This window comes from Gopherus flavomarginatus, unplaced genomic scaffold, assembly GCF_025201925.1.
Source record: "Gopherus flavomarginatus isolate rGopFla2 unplaced genomic scaffold, rGopFla2.mat.asm mat_scaffold_37_arrow_ctg1, whole genome shotgun sequence".
Classification (NCBI taxonomy): domain Eukaryota; kingdom Metazoa; phylum Chordata; order Testudines; family Testudinidae; genus Gopherus; species Gopherus flavomarginatus.
In genome coordinates, this window is record NW_026115070.1 from 173105 (window position 1) to 191176 (window position 18072).

At 51.0% G+C, this 18072-nt stretch overlaps 1 protein-coding gene and 1 non-coding gene across 2 annotated transcripts in view; one reads left to right on the forward strand and one right to left on the reverse strand.

Annotated features, from left to right (window-relative positions):
* LOC127042368 (zinc finger protein 560-like) overlaps positions 1-18072 on the reverse strand; it is a 394045-nt gene that overhangs the window by 166794 nt on the left and 209179 nt on the right. The window contains exon 4 of the mRNA XM_050935858.1: positions 11077-11159. Within this exon, the coding sequence (XP_050791815.1) occupies positions 11077-11159 (83 nt within the window). The remainder of the gene's footprint in view (positions 1-11076; positions 11160-18072) is intronic.
* Positions 6697-6769, forward strand: TRNAV-AAC (transfer RNA valine (anticodon AAC)). Its single transcript has one exon. It is a non-coding gene; the product is annotated as a tRNA-Val (tRNA).

An 18072-nucleotide genomic window follows, 5' to 3' on the forward strand; every position in this document is an offset into this window, starting at 1 on the left:
GCTCAGAACCTTTTGAATCCCGGCCGCGGCTGAACTTTAAAGGGGTTTGGATTCCCCGCGGCTATGGGCAGCCCAGAGCCCTTTGATTCCCGGCTGCGGGACGCACAGTGAGACTTCACGGGCCGCACGTTGCCCGTGGGCCGTATGTTGTGCAGGCCTGGCATGGAGGGGCAAAATAGGTAAGAAATTTCCGTGGCCTGTCACTAGCAAATAGTAGCCACCATGGATCCTGCCAGAGGTGGCTACATCTTAGCAGTGTGGGAAGCAACCCTTCACAGAGACCATTTGTCTTGTGGTTTGGGATACTTCTCAAGACATGCTGCACTCAGAGTGACCCCCTCATCCTGTGCCAGCTGGAGAAAAGTAAAGGAGCCAGCCAACTCTCCCACTACCAGCTGCGAACCACTGATCCCCAAACAGGGGGAGGCCTCTGACTTTGATGTGTATTAAATATCAGGCTGGTCTCTTTCTTTGGCAAATATCTAACAGAGCTAAAAGAGGAAACAAATGATCCTCAAAGGAGAGGGGAAAGACAATCACTGGGAAATATAATCCCCTGCAACATCCAGAATGGAGAGCGACTCAGGGCAACAGGTTCCCCCGAAGGAAGAAGTTTTTGGGATTTAGAAACATAAGGAACAGCACAAAACTTGAGAGGATTGTTAATTGACATTTGATAATGACACAGAGGGAAAACCTGAGCTTTCAGATCAGTGTTCAGAAATGAAAGACAAAGGGTGGAAATCAGAGATTTTGGATCCATTTTGCAAATTATAGAGAGGAAAGTGGAAAATCAGAGGGATTTTATATCAGTTGTTGATAGGAGGTAAAATCTGAGTGTTTCACATGAATACTTGGTAAATGAATAAAGAGGAAATGGGCAACATTTGCAAACATTTTGTGTTCAATAATCTGAGAAAAGGTGTAAATCTGAGATTTTCTTATTATTTTATAATTAGAGACAGGAAAATCTCAGGGCATATTCAATTAGAAATAGACAACTAGAGAGAAGTGGGGCAAATGTTTAGGTTATTTTATTTCAATCTTTGAGATTTGCAAAGAAATTGTGTCACAAACTGCATATTTGATAACATGAGAGGAAAACACCAAGATCTGAGGGGAGAGAGTCACTTTCCTGTCAGGGCCCAGTGCTCCCTCCCCCTTCCCCTCCGGGGTCTCTCACTCACTGGGGGCTCCAGGCGTGGCTGGTGCGGTCAGAGCCTGGGGCTTCCTTAGGGGGCAGGTGAAAATGGGGGGAAACACCCCAAACCTGAGATCTGAACTGGCCATTGGCAAAGGGGAGAGAAAATGGGGCACAATGGGGGGAGGGGAACAGGGAACTTCTCAGGGGTTTGAGGGAAGGGGGTGTCAGCCTGGATGTTGCTTGTTGCTCTCTAGGGAGAAAGGGGGCAGGACAGGAGAGGAGGGGGGTCTCCACGGAGGGGGCAGTGGTAATTCCGAGGGGATCTCAGCCCTCCCTTTTTCTCCCCGCTCCTCAGGGGTCACCTGCTCTTCTCCCCTCGCCCCCCGGCCATGTCCCGGCTGCACAGACATTTTCCATCCAACCCTTTCCCAGGTCTCCCCCCTCCGCAGCCCCCGCCCGACCCCACGCAGGGGCTGCTAGGTGTAATGCATGTTCAGTAGCGATTTCTCCCCTACTAATGCTGGGGTGTCCTTCTCCTATAGGTTAGTCTACTAATGATCTCATCTTGGTGCCATGTGTGTCAGTTCATTGCCATGGCACTCGTGTGCTTAGACATCTGAGGATGCTCTATAGAAAAGCTCCTTGAGTGGGGTGATCCACAGGGAGTAGCTCAAAGCTCCAAAGTGCCTGGCCGGGGCAGGACATTGGCACAGCAAGGGCGGGGTGTGGCAGTGACATCACAAAGGCCTTTTGCAGGACCTCACACTATTGGTCAAAGACTATTGGTGAGCAGGTGGTGACCTCACAGAGAGATCCTGACATCAGTCAGGGGCCAGGGGCTACGGAAACCTCAGAGACCCCTGTGGCTTTGCTTCAGCAAGTCTCCTTCTCCAGGTCTCTGTCTGAGGACTGAGAGAGTATTCGGGTTCACGGACGTGAGCGCCAGGAGAAACCTCTTTCCAGTTTTCTCCTTCCCTTGAAGTGATTTTACTAGAAAACAGCCGTCCCTCTTTAGAAGGTAAGAGCCTCCTGGAGGTGTGAAACCTGTTCAGTCTGATCCATCTGGTGAGAGTTGAATTCTAGGCATGGAAAACATGAGTTTAAGGAGGCAGAATTTTATTCCGCACCTGGGATTTTGTCCCTTAGAATCATGGGGACATTAGGGTTTGTCCTTTGTGTTTCACCTTTTCCTCCATCCACCTGTCCCTCCCTCCTTTCTCTTCATCTCTTCTTTTGTCCTTTCTCCTGTTCCCCTCCCAACACCAGGACGAGTGTGTGCGTGTGTGTTGCGGGGGAGTGCTCTGCAGCTCTCACTGTGGGAGTTCCACCCAAAAATGTGAGGCTGAAATAGTGCTCAGGCAGTCAGGGCTGGATTAACCTTTTGTTGGCCCTGGCACCAAACATATTTGTGGGCCCCAGTATAGTCACTGTGGGCTCCGAGTGTGGGCCTGGTGGGGCAGTGCCATTGGTGCCTTCGTATACCCGGTACTGAACCTCAGAGACATTTTTCATTTTGATCACACACCTCTCCATGACTATATGCATTGCCATACACAGCTCCCTCAGCCCGCGGGTTTTCTTATTGAGCTGTACACCCATGTGGGTTTACCAGTGTCCACAGTGAGCAGAACTTTCATAGTGACCAAGGAAACTCCCCACAGATTTATCTCTTTCCTCATTCAGACCTTCTCTAGCCATGTCTCCAGTACCCCCCCATGTCACCAGTCACTGCATGTGGTCCTAGTCTCAGCTCAAAGTCCTAAAGCCAGCAGACACCTGATCAGTTCTGACAGATCCCTCCCTCAGCCCCCATCCTGCCATGTGAGCAAGCCACCGGCAAACACCATTTCCCCAAAGTGAGGACTTAGCCCTTGGGAATCTGAAGACACCAGCGTCTCTCTCTCTGCTCCCATCTACGTGCTAGTCTGCTACCTGGTCACCACCACCTCTCCCCATACTTGTTTCCTTTCTACTTTGGACATGCTCCCAACCAGCTGGAAGCTCCCTCTGCAAGCCTGACCTGCTCCCGCCTTCCCTGCTCCCCCGACATTCCTTTCCTACTGGTGACCTCTGTTCCTTGAGGTTAACTCCAGTGTCTTTAGGTGCTCTAGCTTTATGGCCCCAGGAGTCATAGAGCCACTTGTAGTTTCTCTAGCTACAGCCATGGGGCAACTGCCAGAGGCCAGCCTTAGACAGCTGCAGCTACTAGCCGCAGGAGCGGAGGCAATGCCAAGGCTGAGCATGCTTGAACCTTGCAAGGGCAGCACTAGGGACTCTAAATCCTCAGCACTGGCCCTAGGCAGCTGCAGGCTCTGGAGTTAGGCACTTTCCTCCTCTAGGTTCCTGCATGGTTACAGAACTGCAGTAAAGTGGAACAATTATCAGCTTCTGTGATTGGAAGATGTCTGGATCCATCTAATAAGACCGTCCTACATAAATGAGGAAAGTTGAGGTGCCTTTATTATTCTTTTGTTCCATTCTTTGTTTCTATGGGGAATTTGCCAGTGCAATATCACTGTCTTCCTTTTAAACAAACAAAACTAAAAAAAAAAGCGTAATGGCTGTTGAAAATAGCAATTCCAGCCCTCGTTAGCACTGTGAAGACCCCAACGTTTGTTGCTCAATTTTCTCCTACTTTTTCTACAGTAAATGACAGTGGATCAGCATATTTGATTTGGGAGAAATGAAGTAACAGCTGCCCAAATTGAGCTTGAGCACTCCTGATTTTGAGGTGTTCAGATCTGGAAGGCAGGGGCTAGATTCCCGTTATGAATATTAGATACATCTGGAAAGGAAAAGTCAATTTCTATTTTCATGGCTCAGAAGTGGAAACCCTCCTGTCCTGTATCTGAAGCTGTCCAGGTCTAGTAGAGCCTCCCCTTCCTTACTTACCATTTTACCTTCTGGTGGGATCCACATACCTCCCTTGCCCAGCTTCAGATAGAGAGGGGCCCTGTCCAGTTAGTCCACCCAGTTCCATCTTTGGGGGCTGCCAGGCAAGGTCACACCAGCATCCCTAAGCCTGTCTGGGGAAGTCTTCTGAGGGTGCTACCTGGGCCAAAGCCTTCTACTCCTTGATCACACCTCTTCCCTACTCACAGGTGGCACCCCCTTCTAGCAGCCAGCCAGCCCCCCAGCCCCAGCAAGCTGCAGCACATGGAGTCTCACAGCTTCCCCCCTCCCTTTCCTGTTGATAGCAGCCAAGGGAATGCTGGGAAATGTTCCTTCTCTGCTTTAAGGCACGGAGCTGGTCAAGGAACTACAGCTCCCAGGGCCCTATGGGGTATCAGCTCCCCTACTGAATCCAGGCTGCTCTGAGGCTCCCTTTCTGCAGAGGGGAGGAAGTTACTGTTACAGGTCCCTTCAGAGCTTGGGCCTAGCACTATGGCACCATGTCAAATCCAGTACTGCTCCCAACTCTATCCAGCTCTGCTGCTGGCAGGATCCCTTCCCATTCTTTTTGTTTCCTGTCTCCCCTCCAAGGAGAAACTCTGCATTGTTCCTGTGTGGGGAATTGAACCCAGGCTGTCTGGGTGAAAGCCAAGAATCCTAACCACTAGACCACATGGGACTTCCATAACACGCTTACATGTTCATATTCAATAACACAATTAAAAGTAGCCATTTAAAAGAAGCCATTCAAAAAACTTCAAAAACAGACTTCAAAGAGAAATTGCAGAGTTACAACTGATCTGCAAACTTAACACCATTAATTTGAGCTTGAAGAGGGACTGGGGGTGACTGGCTCACTACAAAAGCAATTTTCCCTCTCTTGGTATTGACACCTCCCTGTCAATTACTTGGAGAGAGCCACATCCACCCTGACTGAATTAGCCTTCAACACTCGTTCTCCCCTTGTATGGTAACTCCCTTTACATCATGTTCCAATATATATTTATGCCTCTATCTGCAATTTTCACTCCATGCATCTGAAGAAGAGGGCTTTTTACCCACGAATGCTTGTGTCCAAATAAATCTGTTAGTTCTTAAGGTGTCACCGGACTCCTCGTTGTTTTTGTGAAATAAAAGCAAAATGCACTCTAAGCTGATCTTAACCCTTTCAATGCCCTTACAAACTTAGATGCTTCTCACCACAGGCCAGCTAGTGGCTTTTCAGCCAGGCTCTCCCCTTTCGTCAGCGCTTCAGTTGCTTGGTGTGGGGGTGTCTGTAGATGTAGGTGGACGAGAGAGACAAAGCATGGCAAATGTCTCTGCTTTTATCATATCCTTTCTTCCCTCTTGGCTTTGCTCCCCCTTCAGAGTCAGGTGAGCATCACTGCGTCTCTCCAAGCAAGTCTGAGCAATTCCCCTGGGGTGTCCTCTTGCAGGTAAGTGATTGCACTGTAGCTCCCTTGCTGAACAATGGCTGTTGATGGGTTGTTTGACACCCTGTCCGGGTGTTGGTTACTTTCCTTGCTGTTGTCACTGGGGAGCTAATATTTGGCTGACTCCCCCACCTTACAGCATAGTGATAACCACACTGCACAATTCTCATAACTTCATATGCATGAATGGTAAACATCTATGGGTAGAGAAATGACTTTCAGCAGATCATATCCTTTCCCCTGATACCTTACAAGGCATGCTCTGTATATAAGATCACGATTATATGAAAATGAGGAATATGGGGGTTACAGCACACTCCCCCAGAGGTACAGAATGTCACACTGAGATTCTATTTTCATTTGTTATGTAACAGCATTAAAGAGATCCAGTGACTGACCAATGGCATTTTCAAGTGCTAAAATGGCAAGCGCTGTTGGTCTCTCATTGGCCATCAGCGACTGAAGATACGGTTTAATGAGCCAGAGCTTCAAGGCGAGGGTGGCTCTGTCCACTGCCTTCCGTTGCGCTGCTGGGCACCAAGTCCCTGGCGGTCAATATGTGAAGCTGGGAGAAGAGAGTGGGGTGGCAAGCGGTGGCAGAACTTTTGCCACCAGGGTCTAGCTGTCTAACTTCCTCTTCGTACTGCTGGGCCCCCGTTGCCTTCAGGTAACACAGGAACTAAGGCAGGAATAGGGTGAGGAAGCAAGTAAAGCCGAGCAAGGAAGGCAAAAGTTAATCTTATCTTCATGGGCAGCTCGCAATGACGTCCTTTTTCTGTGCCACAGCTGACAACAACATCCCAGACAGAAAAGTAACAGGCCAAAAAGAAACCTAGCAGATGCTGAAACAGTTCAGTTGGGAGCGTGCTAGACTAACAGGCTCTTCTATCCTCCTTTATGCACGGGCGGGATGTTTTCTGAGAGTGCAGCAGTTCCTTTAACTGCCACGAGTCCCTCATTTCAGGCTATGCAGCAGGAAAAGACAGCATGGGCTTCTGCACCGAGTTGGCCCACCTGACCTTTCATTCTTCTCTTGCTCTTTGTCAGCAAGGAGAAGAAAAAGAAGCTCTCCCTCAAGCTGGAGTCACACGGGCGAGGTAAGGACGACTTCCTGAGTGCTGGCTCCAGTCCTCTGCCCTGCCAGCTGACCTATCGAGGGGCTACCACCACATTCTCTAGATTTGTCCATCGGTCTGTGCCAGAGTGAGCAACAACCCAGTAGGTGGAGTTTCTGTAGTGTAGTGGTTATCACATTTGCCTAACACGCAAAAGGTCCCTGGTTCAAAACCAGGCAGAAACATGCTGGCTTTCTTTTCCCAGATCCCCTTGTTATTCAGAAAGGGCACTCCTCCTATTGGCCTGTCCCTTGGATAACTCCAACCCCTGCATGACAGAGGATGCTGACAGCAGTGGAGAAAGCACCTTGGTGTCAGGCTGGAGAACCTAGAGTAGTTAGGCCAGTCACCATTTGGAGGCTTGTGGCTTGGCCACCTCTGCTGTTGGAGGTTGGCCTATAGAGGCTCTCACTTCCTGCTGGGCTCCTTTGCGTGACTGGCCAAAGGAGGAAGTGAGGCAGGAATGGGGCAATAGAGGAAAGTTGAGCTGAGGAAGGCAGGGAAGAAGCTGTGCGGTTAAGTGGGGTTAGTAGAGCACCACCCTTTATTCTGCAAAGCCTGGGGAGGTGTGGTTGGCTGCTGGGAGGTAGAATCCTGTGCCTGCCTCTTGGCTTCCCAGGAGTGGCTACTTGCAGCCCAGGAGAAGAAGGGAGGTTCTGGGTGAAAGGAAAACAAGCAAAGCTGAGTCCAAGTGGAGAATGGCGGCTCCTTTATGGCCAACCTGGGGGCATGACTGATGGTTTTAGAGGTGGAGGCTGGGCTGGCTGTGAGCAACTGGGATCCAGGAAACCCCCACCTGCCCTTCTGAGGGCTGAACCCATGGAGGTGCGGTTGGCTGCTGAGAGACAGACCCCTGTGGCTGCCTGTTGGCATCCCAGGGATGGCTACTTGCAGCCCAGGAGAAGCGGGGTTCTGGGGGGAAGGAAAAGCAGCAATGGTGAGGCTGAGTGGGCTCCTTTCTGGCCGAGATGGTGGACTGTGGTGAGTCTGGGAGTTGCCTGTAAGCCATAAGTGGACGTAGTGCAGTGAAAACTGCTGCTCCATTCTGGCCGACCTGGGGGCGCCATGGATGACTTGGGAATGGGGGCAGGGCGCTGGCTGTGAGCAAATGGGATCCAGGAAGCCCCAGCCTGCCCCTCCAGGGGCCGAGTCTTCTTCTCTCCTGCCATGGGGAGCCCGACCTTAAGCCTGCCCAGCATGTGCAGCAGCTCGAGCATTAAGCCTTCCTGTTTGCATAACTGAACTACGCCCTAGTGTAATAAGGTGTAAAGTTTAGATTGTGAATTTATCTTTAATTTCCATGGTAATTTACTTTGATCTTTTATTCCTACCATTAAAATCCTTAAAACTCCATCTTTCTGTAGTTAATAAATCTGTTTTATGCTCTACTTAAACTGGTGTATTTTGCTTGAAGTTCTTGGGAAATCTCAGCTCCATTACAAGGCTGGTTCATGTACTATTCACAGTGAGGGAGGGGTGGACCCTGTGTAATAAACTCACACTGCTCAGGCTTCTGATTAAGGCAAGATGGTACGATCCAGGGGTGCAAGCCTGCAGAGCTGTAGGGGGGGCGACTTTCTATCATTAGTGTTATGAGTGGCTGCAGAAGCATTCATGTAATTCAGTTGGCTGTGTCCCTACCTACGGATGTCGGTGTAAGTGCAATATCTGCCAGAGATTCACAGCTTGTCTCAGCATCACATGTGTGAGAGGGAGCCCAGGTGATGGGACAAAGGGCTCAGGGGTGCCACTGTTCAGTTGCATCCCATAGATCCCATCACAGACTTTCAACAACCACAGCGGGTGCTCACTGAGACAGAGAGAGAGATGCCAAAATAGTGATATCCAGTGCCAGCAGACATCAAACTATCAGAAATTCTGTGAACAGAGAAGACCCTGCTAGTGGAAAATGGCTTGTGAGGTATCATTAGAAAATGCATAACCTACTGAATATTATCCTCCTGTTAAAATGTGTAGTAACACTGTATGGAAAATTGTGAGATTTTACAGTATGATATTACTGAAAAAGTTACAGTTCTGGGGAACACCCACAGACCCACAGACTCAGAGACAGCAAGGCAAACAGCTGGTCAAACAGCCCTTCTCCTGCAGGGGGAAGGTGTGAAGACATTAAGGGCTGGTCTACACTACGGGGGGAAATCGATCTTAGATACGCAAATTCAGCTACGTGAATAACATAACTGAAGTCGAATATCTAAGATCGGATTACTCACCCATCCTCACCGCGCGGGATCGATGTCCGCGGCTCCCCCTGTCACGGAACAGCAGCACCAGGGAAACGGAAGCTCTGGGAGGCACATGTTAACAGAGTCCCACCCCACCTTGCTTACAGCAGCCAGGAGGCATCAGAGGGTAGAAAGAGAGAACCTTTGTGTCTCCCATCTGACAGACAGAAGCAGGGTCTTCACATTTATCACATAGCTACTAGCCAGAGCTTAATATAGGAGATGGGGCTGTCTCTGGACCCTGATAGTGGCTCCCTGGTAGGAATCCAAGCACTCTCCAAATAAAATATATGGAAGAAAGGGGAAGTCAATCATAAAGAATAGAAGTTAGAAGGTCAGAATTGTAGTGCCCATTAACAAAGGTTTAGAGAAAATAGAGCCTATCAAACTAACGGGATATCCTTATTGGATGAGATCAAAAGTTTGGTTGCAGCTAATAGTATTGATGTAATATACCTAAACTTCTGTAAGGGACATGACTTGATTAGCACAATATTTTTACTAAAAAAAACTAGAATGATACAAAATAAACACGGCATACATTAAATAGATTAAAAACTCTGATAGTAAATGGGGAACCATGATCGAGTGGATTTCTTTCTAGCAGGTTCCTGCAGAGATTGGTTCTTGGCCCTGTGCTATTTAACATTCTTATCCATGACTTAGAAGAGAGTACAAAATCATCACTGATAAAGTTTACAGTTGCCACAAAGATTGGGGTTGGTGGTAATTAATGAAATGTCAGTAGATTCAGGCTCCATCGCTGAGAGTCTGGGAAGTTGTCCCAGCCCTGGCTGGAGGGTTATTTCCTGTTCCACAAAGAGGGGAAGTTCCATTCCCAACTCCTGTGCCTTGAAATTAGGACCTATCTGACACTACACCCCCATATTCATCATAGTGGTATGATTGTAATATGATTAGGACATAATTATGATCTATTTTGTAGAAGATGCATCATGTGTGGTGTCACTGGAAAAGTTCTGATTTGCTGAATATGATTATCCTATTTGTGTGCACATATCATGTTCGTATCTGAAGTTATGGATATTGACTCTGTATCTGTATTTCAAATGTGCTTACTCTGGGTAACACCCACAATGAGCCTTTCAGGTACAACAGTGAAGAAGCCAGACAGTGCTGATGGCTCAACAAAGACAATGGACTGTGGAAGAGCTTAGCCTTCCTGTGAATGTTTCAGCCAGCCTGTGAGTCATGGCTACTATGACTCAGCAGGGCCTGTGACCAGACCACATGACACTAAACTCCATTTTAGTACCTGTATTTTTCCACAAACTGAACTAGGAACTGAGTTTGGAACAAAAGGTTCCCACCATATGGAAAAGCTACATAAGGTGGGGTGTGACATCATCTCTTGGCCTCATTCTCCACACAAGAGAACTTCTGGAAACACCTGAGAAACAAAAACGGATGTGGGGGAAGTGCTACTCCCAGGATCAAGAGATTTCTAGCTTGTGTATGGAAACTTGGGGGACTGCTTGTACCATCAGTCAGGGTGAGAAATTGCTAATTCAAATTCTATCCATCTAGTATGTTAGGCTTAGTCTGAGTTTTGGTTATTTGCTAAATAATCTGCTTTGATCTGTTTGTTATCACTTATAATCACTTAATCTATCTTTCTGCAGTTAATAAACTTGTTTGATGCTTTATCTTAACCAGCGTATTTTGAGTGAAGTGTCTGGGGAAAATCTCAGCTTGTTGTGCACATCTGTCCCATATCGAGGGGAAGGGGAACTACATTAATGAGCTTGTATTATAGAGATCCCTGTGCACTATAAGATGGTATCATTCTGGATATATACTACAGCAAGTGTGCAAGGTTGGGGAGTGGGAAATTGGCTCTTGTCTTCTATCTGTCCTTGAGTGGCTTAGGTAACGCACTCAGGTAGCTTAGTTGGCTGCATGGCGCCACCTGCTGTTGTGTTGGGTGATAACAGGCCCTGGAGAGGCTGGCGAAATCTCCAGCAAAGCGGTGTGAGAAGGGCCAGCCCAGCGTGAGGGTTAGAGGACACAGCAGTTCCCAGAAGCTCCACAAACTGCCTCCTGGGGGTGACAACCCATCACGCCCTACACTACACAAGTCTCAGCAGGTTTGTCACATGCTGTCCCCTCCCTTTCTCCACCCGAGATATTTCCTGCTTCCCACCACCTCTAGCAATTCCCACCCTCTTATGCATTTACTGCTCCTCAACCTCCAAGCAGAGCCCGCCACCCTGATAATCTCTTACCTGAGCCAGCTCCATTGCAGCCATTTCCTTGCCCCTGGGAGGACGAGATGATCTGCAGCGAAACATGGATGTTATTCTCTGGCCTGCCGGGGTGAAAAGGGCAAGGTGTGAGAATTCAGACTAGGCTTTTGTCCATTCCACAAGCCGATTCCCCCCAGCTTTTCCCCTGCTAATGCACATTCTAGGTTCTAGCACACTGTGAAGCACAGAGTGACCTTATTCCAGTACAGGCCTAGCCCCCTCCCACCAGGGTGTAACCCTCTGACACATGAGGAAACCCTCCCAGTAACAGTCTCTCTCTTACACGTATCAAGTTTGCGGACAACACCAAGCTGGGAGGGGTTGTAAGTGCTTTGGAGGATTGGATTAAAATTCAAAATGATCTGGACAAACGGGAGAAATGATCTGAAGTAAATAGGATCAAATTCAGTAGAGACAAGTGCAAAGTACTCCACGTTGGAAGGAACAATCGGAGGCCAGAGAAGAGCAGAAACAAAGGAGTCACTTTGGGGGATTCTCCCTGTCATTGTCCCCAAGGCAGCTGTCTCAGGTTTACAAAGGTGTTTCATGTTCCAGCCTTTGTACAGTCTCTCCTGGGAGTGCCCCTTTCATGGACTGGGCCTAGTTTTAGTTTTTGGTAGTTAACAAGCTTGGTTTATTGTTCATCTAACCAGTATGTGTGGATTGAAGTGTGTTGGAAACTCTGTTTGGGATAACAAGCTGGTGCATGTCATTTTCCGCTGATGAAATGACAGACTTCATATGAGCTTGGGTCGTTCAGTAGCGTGCTGGACAGTGCAAGATGCACATTTCTGGGGGAAAGTTGGGCACTTGAGAATTTGCTGGTTTTCTTCTGAGGTGTAATTCATGAGTGGCTGTCTAGCAGCACTCAATACTGTGTAGCTGGGAGTGAGTTACATGCTGGAGACTGTGTGTTAATTGGCCAAGAGGGGCTGTTCTCGCGGGAAAACAGTGGAAAAGGCACCCCATGCTGGAGGACTGAGGTACAGCTATTTAACAGTCCAGATTGTACTCTGGGTAACATCACAGACACTCGTTATGACAGAGCCTCTTACAACACAGAGAAAGTAAATCCATGTCCCAGAAATCGAAGACTCCAGACAGAGGGCAAGTGTCCCTGGCACTGCTTCTTGCTGACAGAGAGGTTCAGAGACAGTGCGAGAATCCTGGGGAAGCTGGGAACAGGAAGCATGGGCTGGCGGGGTTCAGTGGAGAAAGGGAACAGGAAGGGCAGGGATATTACTGAATCCAGGATCTCAGCAGTACTAGATGACAGGATAGCACATAGTGCAGCCCATTGGAAAACACAATCCCAACTATACATACAAAATGATGGGGTCTAAATTAGTTGTTTCCACTCAACAGAGTGATCCTGGAGTCACTGTGGATAGTTCTCTGAAAACATCCACTCAATGTGCAGCAGCAGTGAAAAAAAGTGAACAATGTAGGAAATAATTAAGAAAGTGATAGATATGACAGAATATCTCACAGATCATATTTGTAAAAACAGCAAATAAATCCATGATACACCCACATCTTGAATACTGCATGCACATGTCACCCCATCTCAAAAATAGAAATATTGGAATTGGAAAAGGTTCAGAAAAGGGCAACAAAAATGATTAGGGGTATGGGACAGTTATGCCAGACCTAACCCCCAGTTTCACTTGAGCAAACAAGAGATATTTGACACTGTGCAATACGGCTCCTGTGCTCTGTTCCCAAAGTGTTCTGCAGCAGAGGAGGGTCTCTGGTATTATGTGTGTCACTGGCCTATTGGGGTGATGCTGAAACAGGACAGGGTACAGATGGCATTGTGGGGGTGGCGTGAACCTTCACTCTTCATTTCCCCTTCCAAGAACAGAAGGGACAGGAACCCTTACCCAGCGAGGTCACAGTCTCATAGTTCTCCTGCATGACATCCCAGTAGAGGGCTCTCTGAGTGGGGTCCAGCAGAGCCCACTCTTCCCTGGTGAAATACATAGCCATCTCCTTGAAGGTCACCAGCCCCTGAAAGAGTAAGAGTCCAACACTAAGGACTTGCTGCCCCACTATTTGTGGCAGAGAAGAGTGAATCAAATGGAAGCTCTGGGTGGATCATAGTCAGGAGAGTCCCACCTCAACCTGGCTCAGAGTATCCAGCAAATGCCAGGGTGAGGGGATGAAGAGAGAGCCCCTTATCTCTCCCAGCATATCCATCACCCCCCTACTAGCCACTGACTGATACAGGAGATGGAGCCCCTAGCAGGGTCCAGGGAGAGCTCGCTGGTAGGATGCCCAACACCCTCCTCATTGTGAGGAGCGGGATATGAAGGGAGAGGCAGCTCCAATAAGCCTGACTCATGGGTGTCCCCTTTATATCTCACAGCAGCTGATGGTTAATGAGGTCAGGCTCCAGCACTAGGAGTCTGGTCAGTTTGACTAGCTCCATGTAGGTGGGTTATTTTCTCTCTTCACAAATTAGGGCATTTCCACCTCCAAACCTCCTGGGTCTGTTCCTAGAATCTAGGCCACTTAGTAAATAACTCCCAGCAGGTCTGCCACACCCTGGCCTCCTCCTTTCCCCACGCTGTGAATTTCCTGCCCCGCTCCAACCTCCAAACCAGACTCTGCAAACCTTCCCACCTCTGGTGTATTTGCTCTCCCTTTCCTCCAGCAGGAACCCACCAGCAACCCCCCGATAATCTCTACCTGGACTGACTCCACTGCAGCCATTTCTCTTCCCTGTCCCACGCCAGGCTGGGATGAGCTGGAGCAAAACATTCTGCAGCCTGTCCGGGGGAGAAGGGCAGTTGTGGGCGTTTCAGAACCGGTTTTAGTTAATTTCACATCACAATTCCCCCAGGCCCTTTCCCTGCAGACAGACACCCTAGATTCTGTCATGCTGGGAAATGCTCAATCTGTTTATTACAATTTAGACCTGGCCCCTCCTGCCAGGCTAAGTCCACAGACACATTTTTAACCTCCCTTCTCTCTCCCCTCACCCCTTCTCTGAACACAAGGCTAGAAAAGAGCAGAACCAAAGGAGTCACTGTGGGGGATTCCCTCAGACACTGACCCCACGGCAGCCACACCCCAGCAGGGGGAATATGGAGTCAGGAACTGGCTTTTGCTCTGTCTGATCCTTGTTTTGTTCACTGGAAAGTGGTTCTGCCCCAGGATGCAGCAATACATGTGTCTGGGTGGACTAGAGAGCTGGAAATCTCTCCCCCACATTCATTTCTCCCACTCCCCCTTTCAGCCTCTCCTTCCCCTGTCCTCTCTCCCTGCCCCTCTGGCTGGGACAGTCCCATTCCTGGGGGCTTTGCTCTCCCATGGCTGGATTTCCTCCTGGCAACCGCTAATGGGAGGAGAAATGAGGTGGTGTTGTTTGTGCAGAGTCACTTTCTTGCCAGACCCTAGGACATTCCCTGAGGTCTTTCAGTTACCTGGAGACTCTGGCTCAGAATTTAGTAGTAACAGGGCCCAGGACTGCCCTAGGGGGCTAGGACCAGCTGCAGAAAGTCATCCCCTGGGCCGGGCAGAGAAGAAGCTTTAATTAAGGTCACTTCCCAGCACAGAGCCCCCCTGGGGGAGCAGCAGCTGCCAAGCCTGGTCTCCCAGATCACAATGGAGGCTGCAGCATCTGACCCAGGAAGCTGAACCCCAATATCCTGAGCAGAGAGGGACGGAGTGTATGAGCAGCTTCCCTCCTTTAGCTCTCTGGGGAGAGCAGCTAATGGGAGCCCCTCCTCACAGGGAGAATGGCTGATCTCATTTGACCCACTGTCCATCTGGAATCACTCCTTGTCTTTCCATACAGTGACTCTGGATTAACAACGGTCTCAATGACACCGGATTTCAGAAAGAATGAGTTCAGAACGCTGTGGAAAAGACCATCGTGTGGCAGTGCTGACTCCCTTCCCACCTCCCTCACCCCCGCATATCTAGGACAAGGACTGGGGGCAAAAATTTTCCAAACGGAACCGAAAGTTCCTGCAGTTTTCAAAAGAGGAGAAAAGTAAATTCTGTGAATTCACACTAACACTGTTTGCTACGTGGACAGAAAGTTATCACAGTGACAGGGCACGTGACTGGGGAATGGACTTGGTGACCTGGTGACTAGGAGCCAGGACTCTGGTACAAGTTGACCAGAGAGAAGGATCATGGTTAGCAGCAGCCCCCAGACACCCCCTAGTACCCAGAGCCCAGACCCCCCAGCCAGGGGCCCCAGACACCCCCCAGCCAGGATCCCATCAGATATTCCCTGGGACGCAGCCCCCAGAGTCCCTGGCCAGGGACCCCAGATACCCCTCAAAGCCCCACCGGCCAGAGAACCCCCACCACACCATGATTGCCAGGTTGGGAATCCCAAAGGGTTCCCCCCACCAAGAGCCCCCAGCAGCCAGGGACCCCCTCAAGGGACCCCCCCCCCACTGGGAACTCAGTCCCTCACTGCCTGCCTAGGAACTTCCCCACCCTCCAGAACGATCTACCCTGACATTTGCCTGGGACCCCCTCCTCTGCCCAGTGTGACCCCCTGATGCTTTACAGTGCGACCCATCACTCTGCTTCCCTGGCATGCCCTCACCTAGTGCCAGGGATCCCCTCCCCCAGCTCTGTGCACTGGGCATGGCAACAAAACCAGGAACCAGCGGGGGAAGCACAGACAGAGCCCCTGGCACAGAACCAGGCTCCCTCTAACCCTCTGTCCCGCCTCCCCAAGAGACACCCACCCCCACTGTTCTGCAGCCACCAGGCCCCCAGCGATACCCACCTCCAGGACCCATAGCCTCAGGGATGGGCACATCAGAACCACCACCCCCGAAAGCCCCAAACCTCCACAACCCACCAACCTGACTTGGGTACCCCCTGCCCAGCCACCCAGAGGCCTCCCCCTACCACAATGCCCCTTCAGCTGCAATCTCCCCACACAGACACCTTCCCTGCCCCTGCAAGTGTTACCTCACAGAGTGTGAGAAGTGGCTAGAAAGTTAACACCACCTCCTGCTGGCCAGTCACACAGGCAGAGGGAGCCTGGGGAGTGCTTCTTTAACAGGAGAATGGAAGGCCTGGAGGGCAAGAAAGATCCACGGGCTGTCACTAGCAAATAATGGCCACCATGGATCCACCCCAGAGGCGGCTGCATCTTAGCACATTGGGAAACAACCCATCATATTCAATTAGAAATAAAACAACTAGAGAGAAGTGGGGCAAATGTTTGGGGTATTTTATATCAGTCTTTGACACACGCAGAGAGAACCCTGTCACAAACAACATTTGATAACATGAGAGAAAACCACCAAGATCGGAGGGGATTTGATGTTGCTATTAAATAACTAGTGGAAAAGGGGGACTGTTGGACTGGATTTTATATGACTGTCCAATACATAAACAGAATGTGATGGTCCCCCCCCCGGCCACGGGGCAACCATTCACGTGAGCAGCTCAGAGCCCTTTGAGGAGCTGATTTAAGGGCGGGGGGGGGAGCTGGAAGGCTCCCTGGACAATGGAAGGGGGCCGCAGGGGAATTGGGAAATGGGGTCTGGGCAGTCTACATGGGGGATGTGCTCCTCCCTTCCCTTCCCTGCCCTGGCAGAGAACGGGAACCTCATCCCATCCCACTCCAGTGGGAGCCATGTTCTGGGGAATGACCCAGGGCAACAATTTCCCACCCAAACAAGGACAAATCGCTGCAGATAAAATGGGTGGGAAAATCCACCCCCCATCAGAGAGATTTTAAATTGACATTTGAGAAGTATGGAGAGAAAAGGGAAAATCAGAGGCAATTAGAGAGCTGATCATTGGGGGGGGGGGGAGAATCTCCCTGGATTTTATAGCCATGTGTGATAATGAGAGAGAAAAGGGGAAATCTTGAGAGAATGTGTGTGTGGGAGGAAGTGGCAAAAACAGGGACAGGATCCAGTTAACTCACCTCCCTCCCACCCCGGGAATGTCCTGGCTCCACAGAGACAGATCTACCCCCCCCACCCCAGTGACCTTCCCCACCTGCAACTCCGGCTTCTCCTCCCCCCTTCGACACCTCCGCCCTCACACCAAAGGGGGGGCTCTGCCAGCGCCTCCCCCTGAGCTCAACTCCTGCTCCTCCCCCCAGCCCGGATTGTGCCCTTTAGCCCCCCACGAACCCTGCCTCCAGCTGCCTGACCCCCCCTGCCCGTCAATTTCCTGCTCTGCGCCCGCCCCTCCCACGCTCCCTGTCACTTCCCCGCCCCGCTCCAGCCCCGCCCCCAGCGGAACGTTACGGCTGGTCCGGGCAGGGGGAAGGGCAGCGGCTTCAGCGGCTGTTACTGGGCATGCGCAGTGCCCGGGAATAGCACATTGCTATGGGGAGGGATTTAATACACCGCCCCCCCCCCGCCGGGCCCAGGGTCCGCCCCTCCCCCCCACACGACGGCCGGGCCCCGGCCCCCCCATCCCAGCGGGGCGGGCGGGCGGATCCTCCTGCAGCTCCACTGGGGCCGAGGCGCCTTCAAGGCTTCTCCCAGGCTCCCTGGGGCAGAGTCACTTTCCCGCCCCCCAGCGCCTCTCATTCCCCGGGGGCTCCGGGTCACAATGTCCCACCGCCCTTCCCCCGCCTGCAGCTCCGGCTTCTCCCCTCCCGCCCCCGCCAGCCACACCAAAGGGAACCCCCGGGCCCCAGTCTCTGTCCCCACCTGGATCCCAGCGGGGCCGGGGGCAGATCCTGGTTGCGGCTCGGGCAGCTCCAGCGCTTTGCCAGAGCCCCGCCCCCAGGAGCTGCTCCGCCCCCGGGCTGTGCCAGAGCCCCGCCCCCTGGAGCTGCTCCGCCCCCGCTCTGTGCTGGAGCCCCGCCCCCAGGAGCTGCCCCGCTCCTGCTCTGTGCTGGAGCCCCGCCCCGAGGAGCTGCCCTGCCCCCGAGCTGAGCCAGAGCCCCGCCCCTTGGAATTTCCCCATGTTGGGTCTCTGAGCTTTGTTCTCCTGCCGCCTTCTTCCCAGCACCCCCTGCTCCCTTCCTGT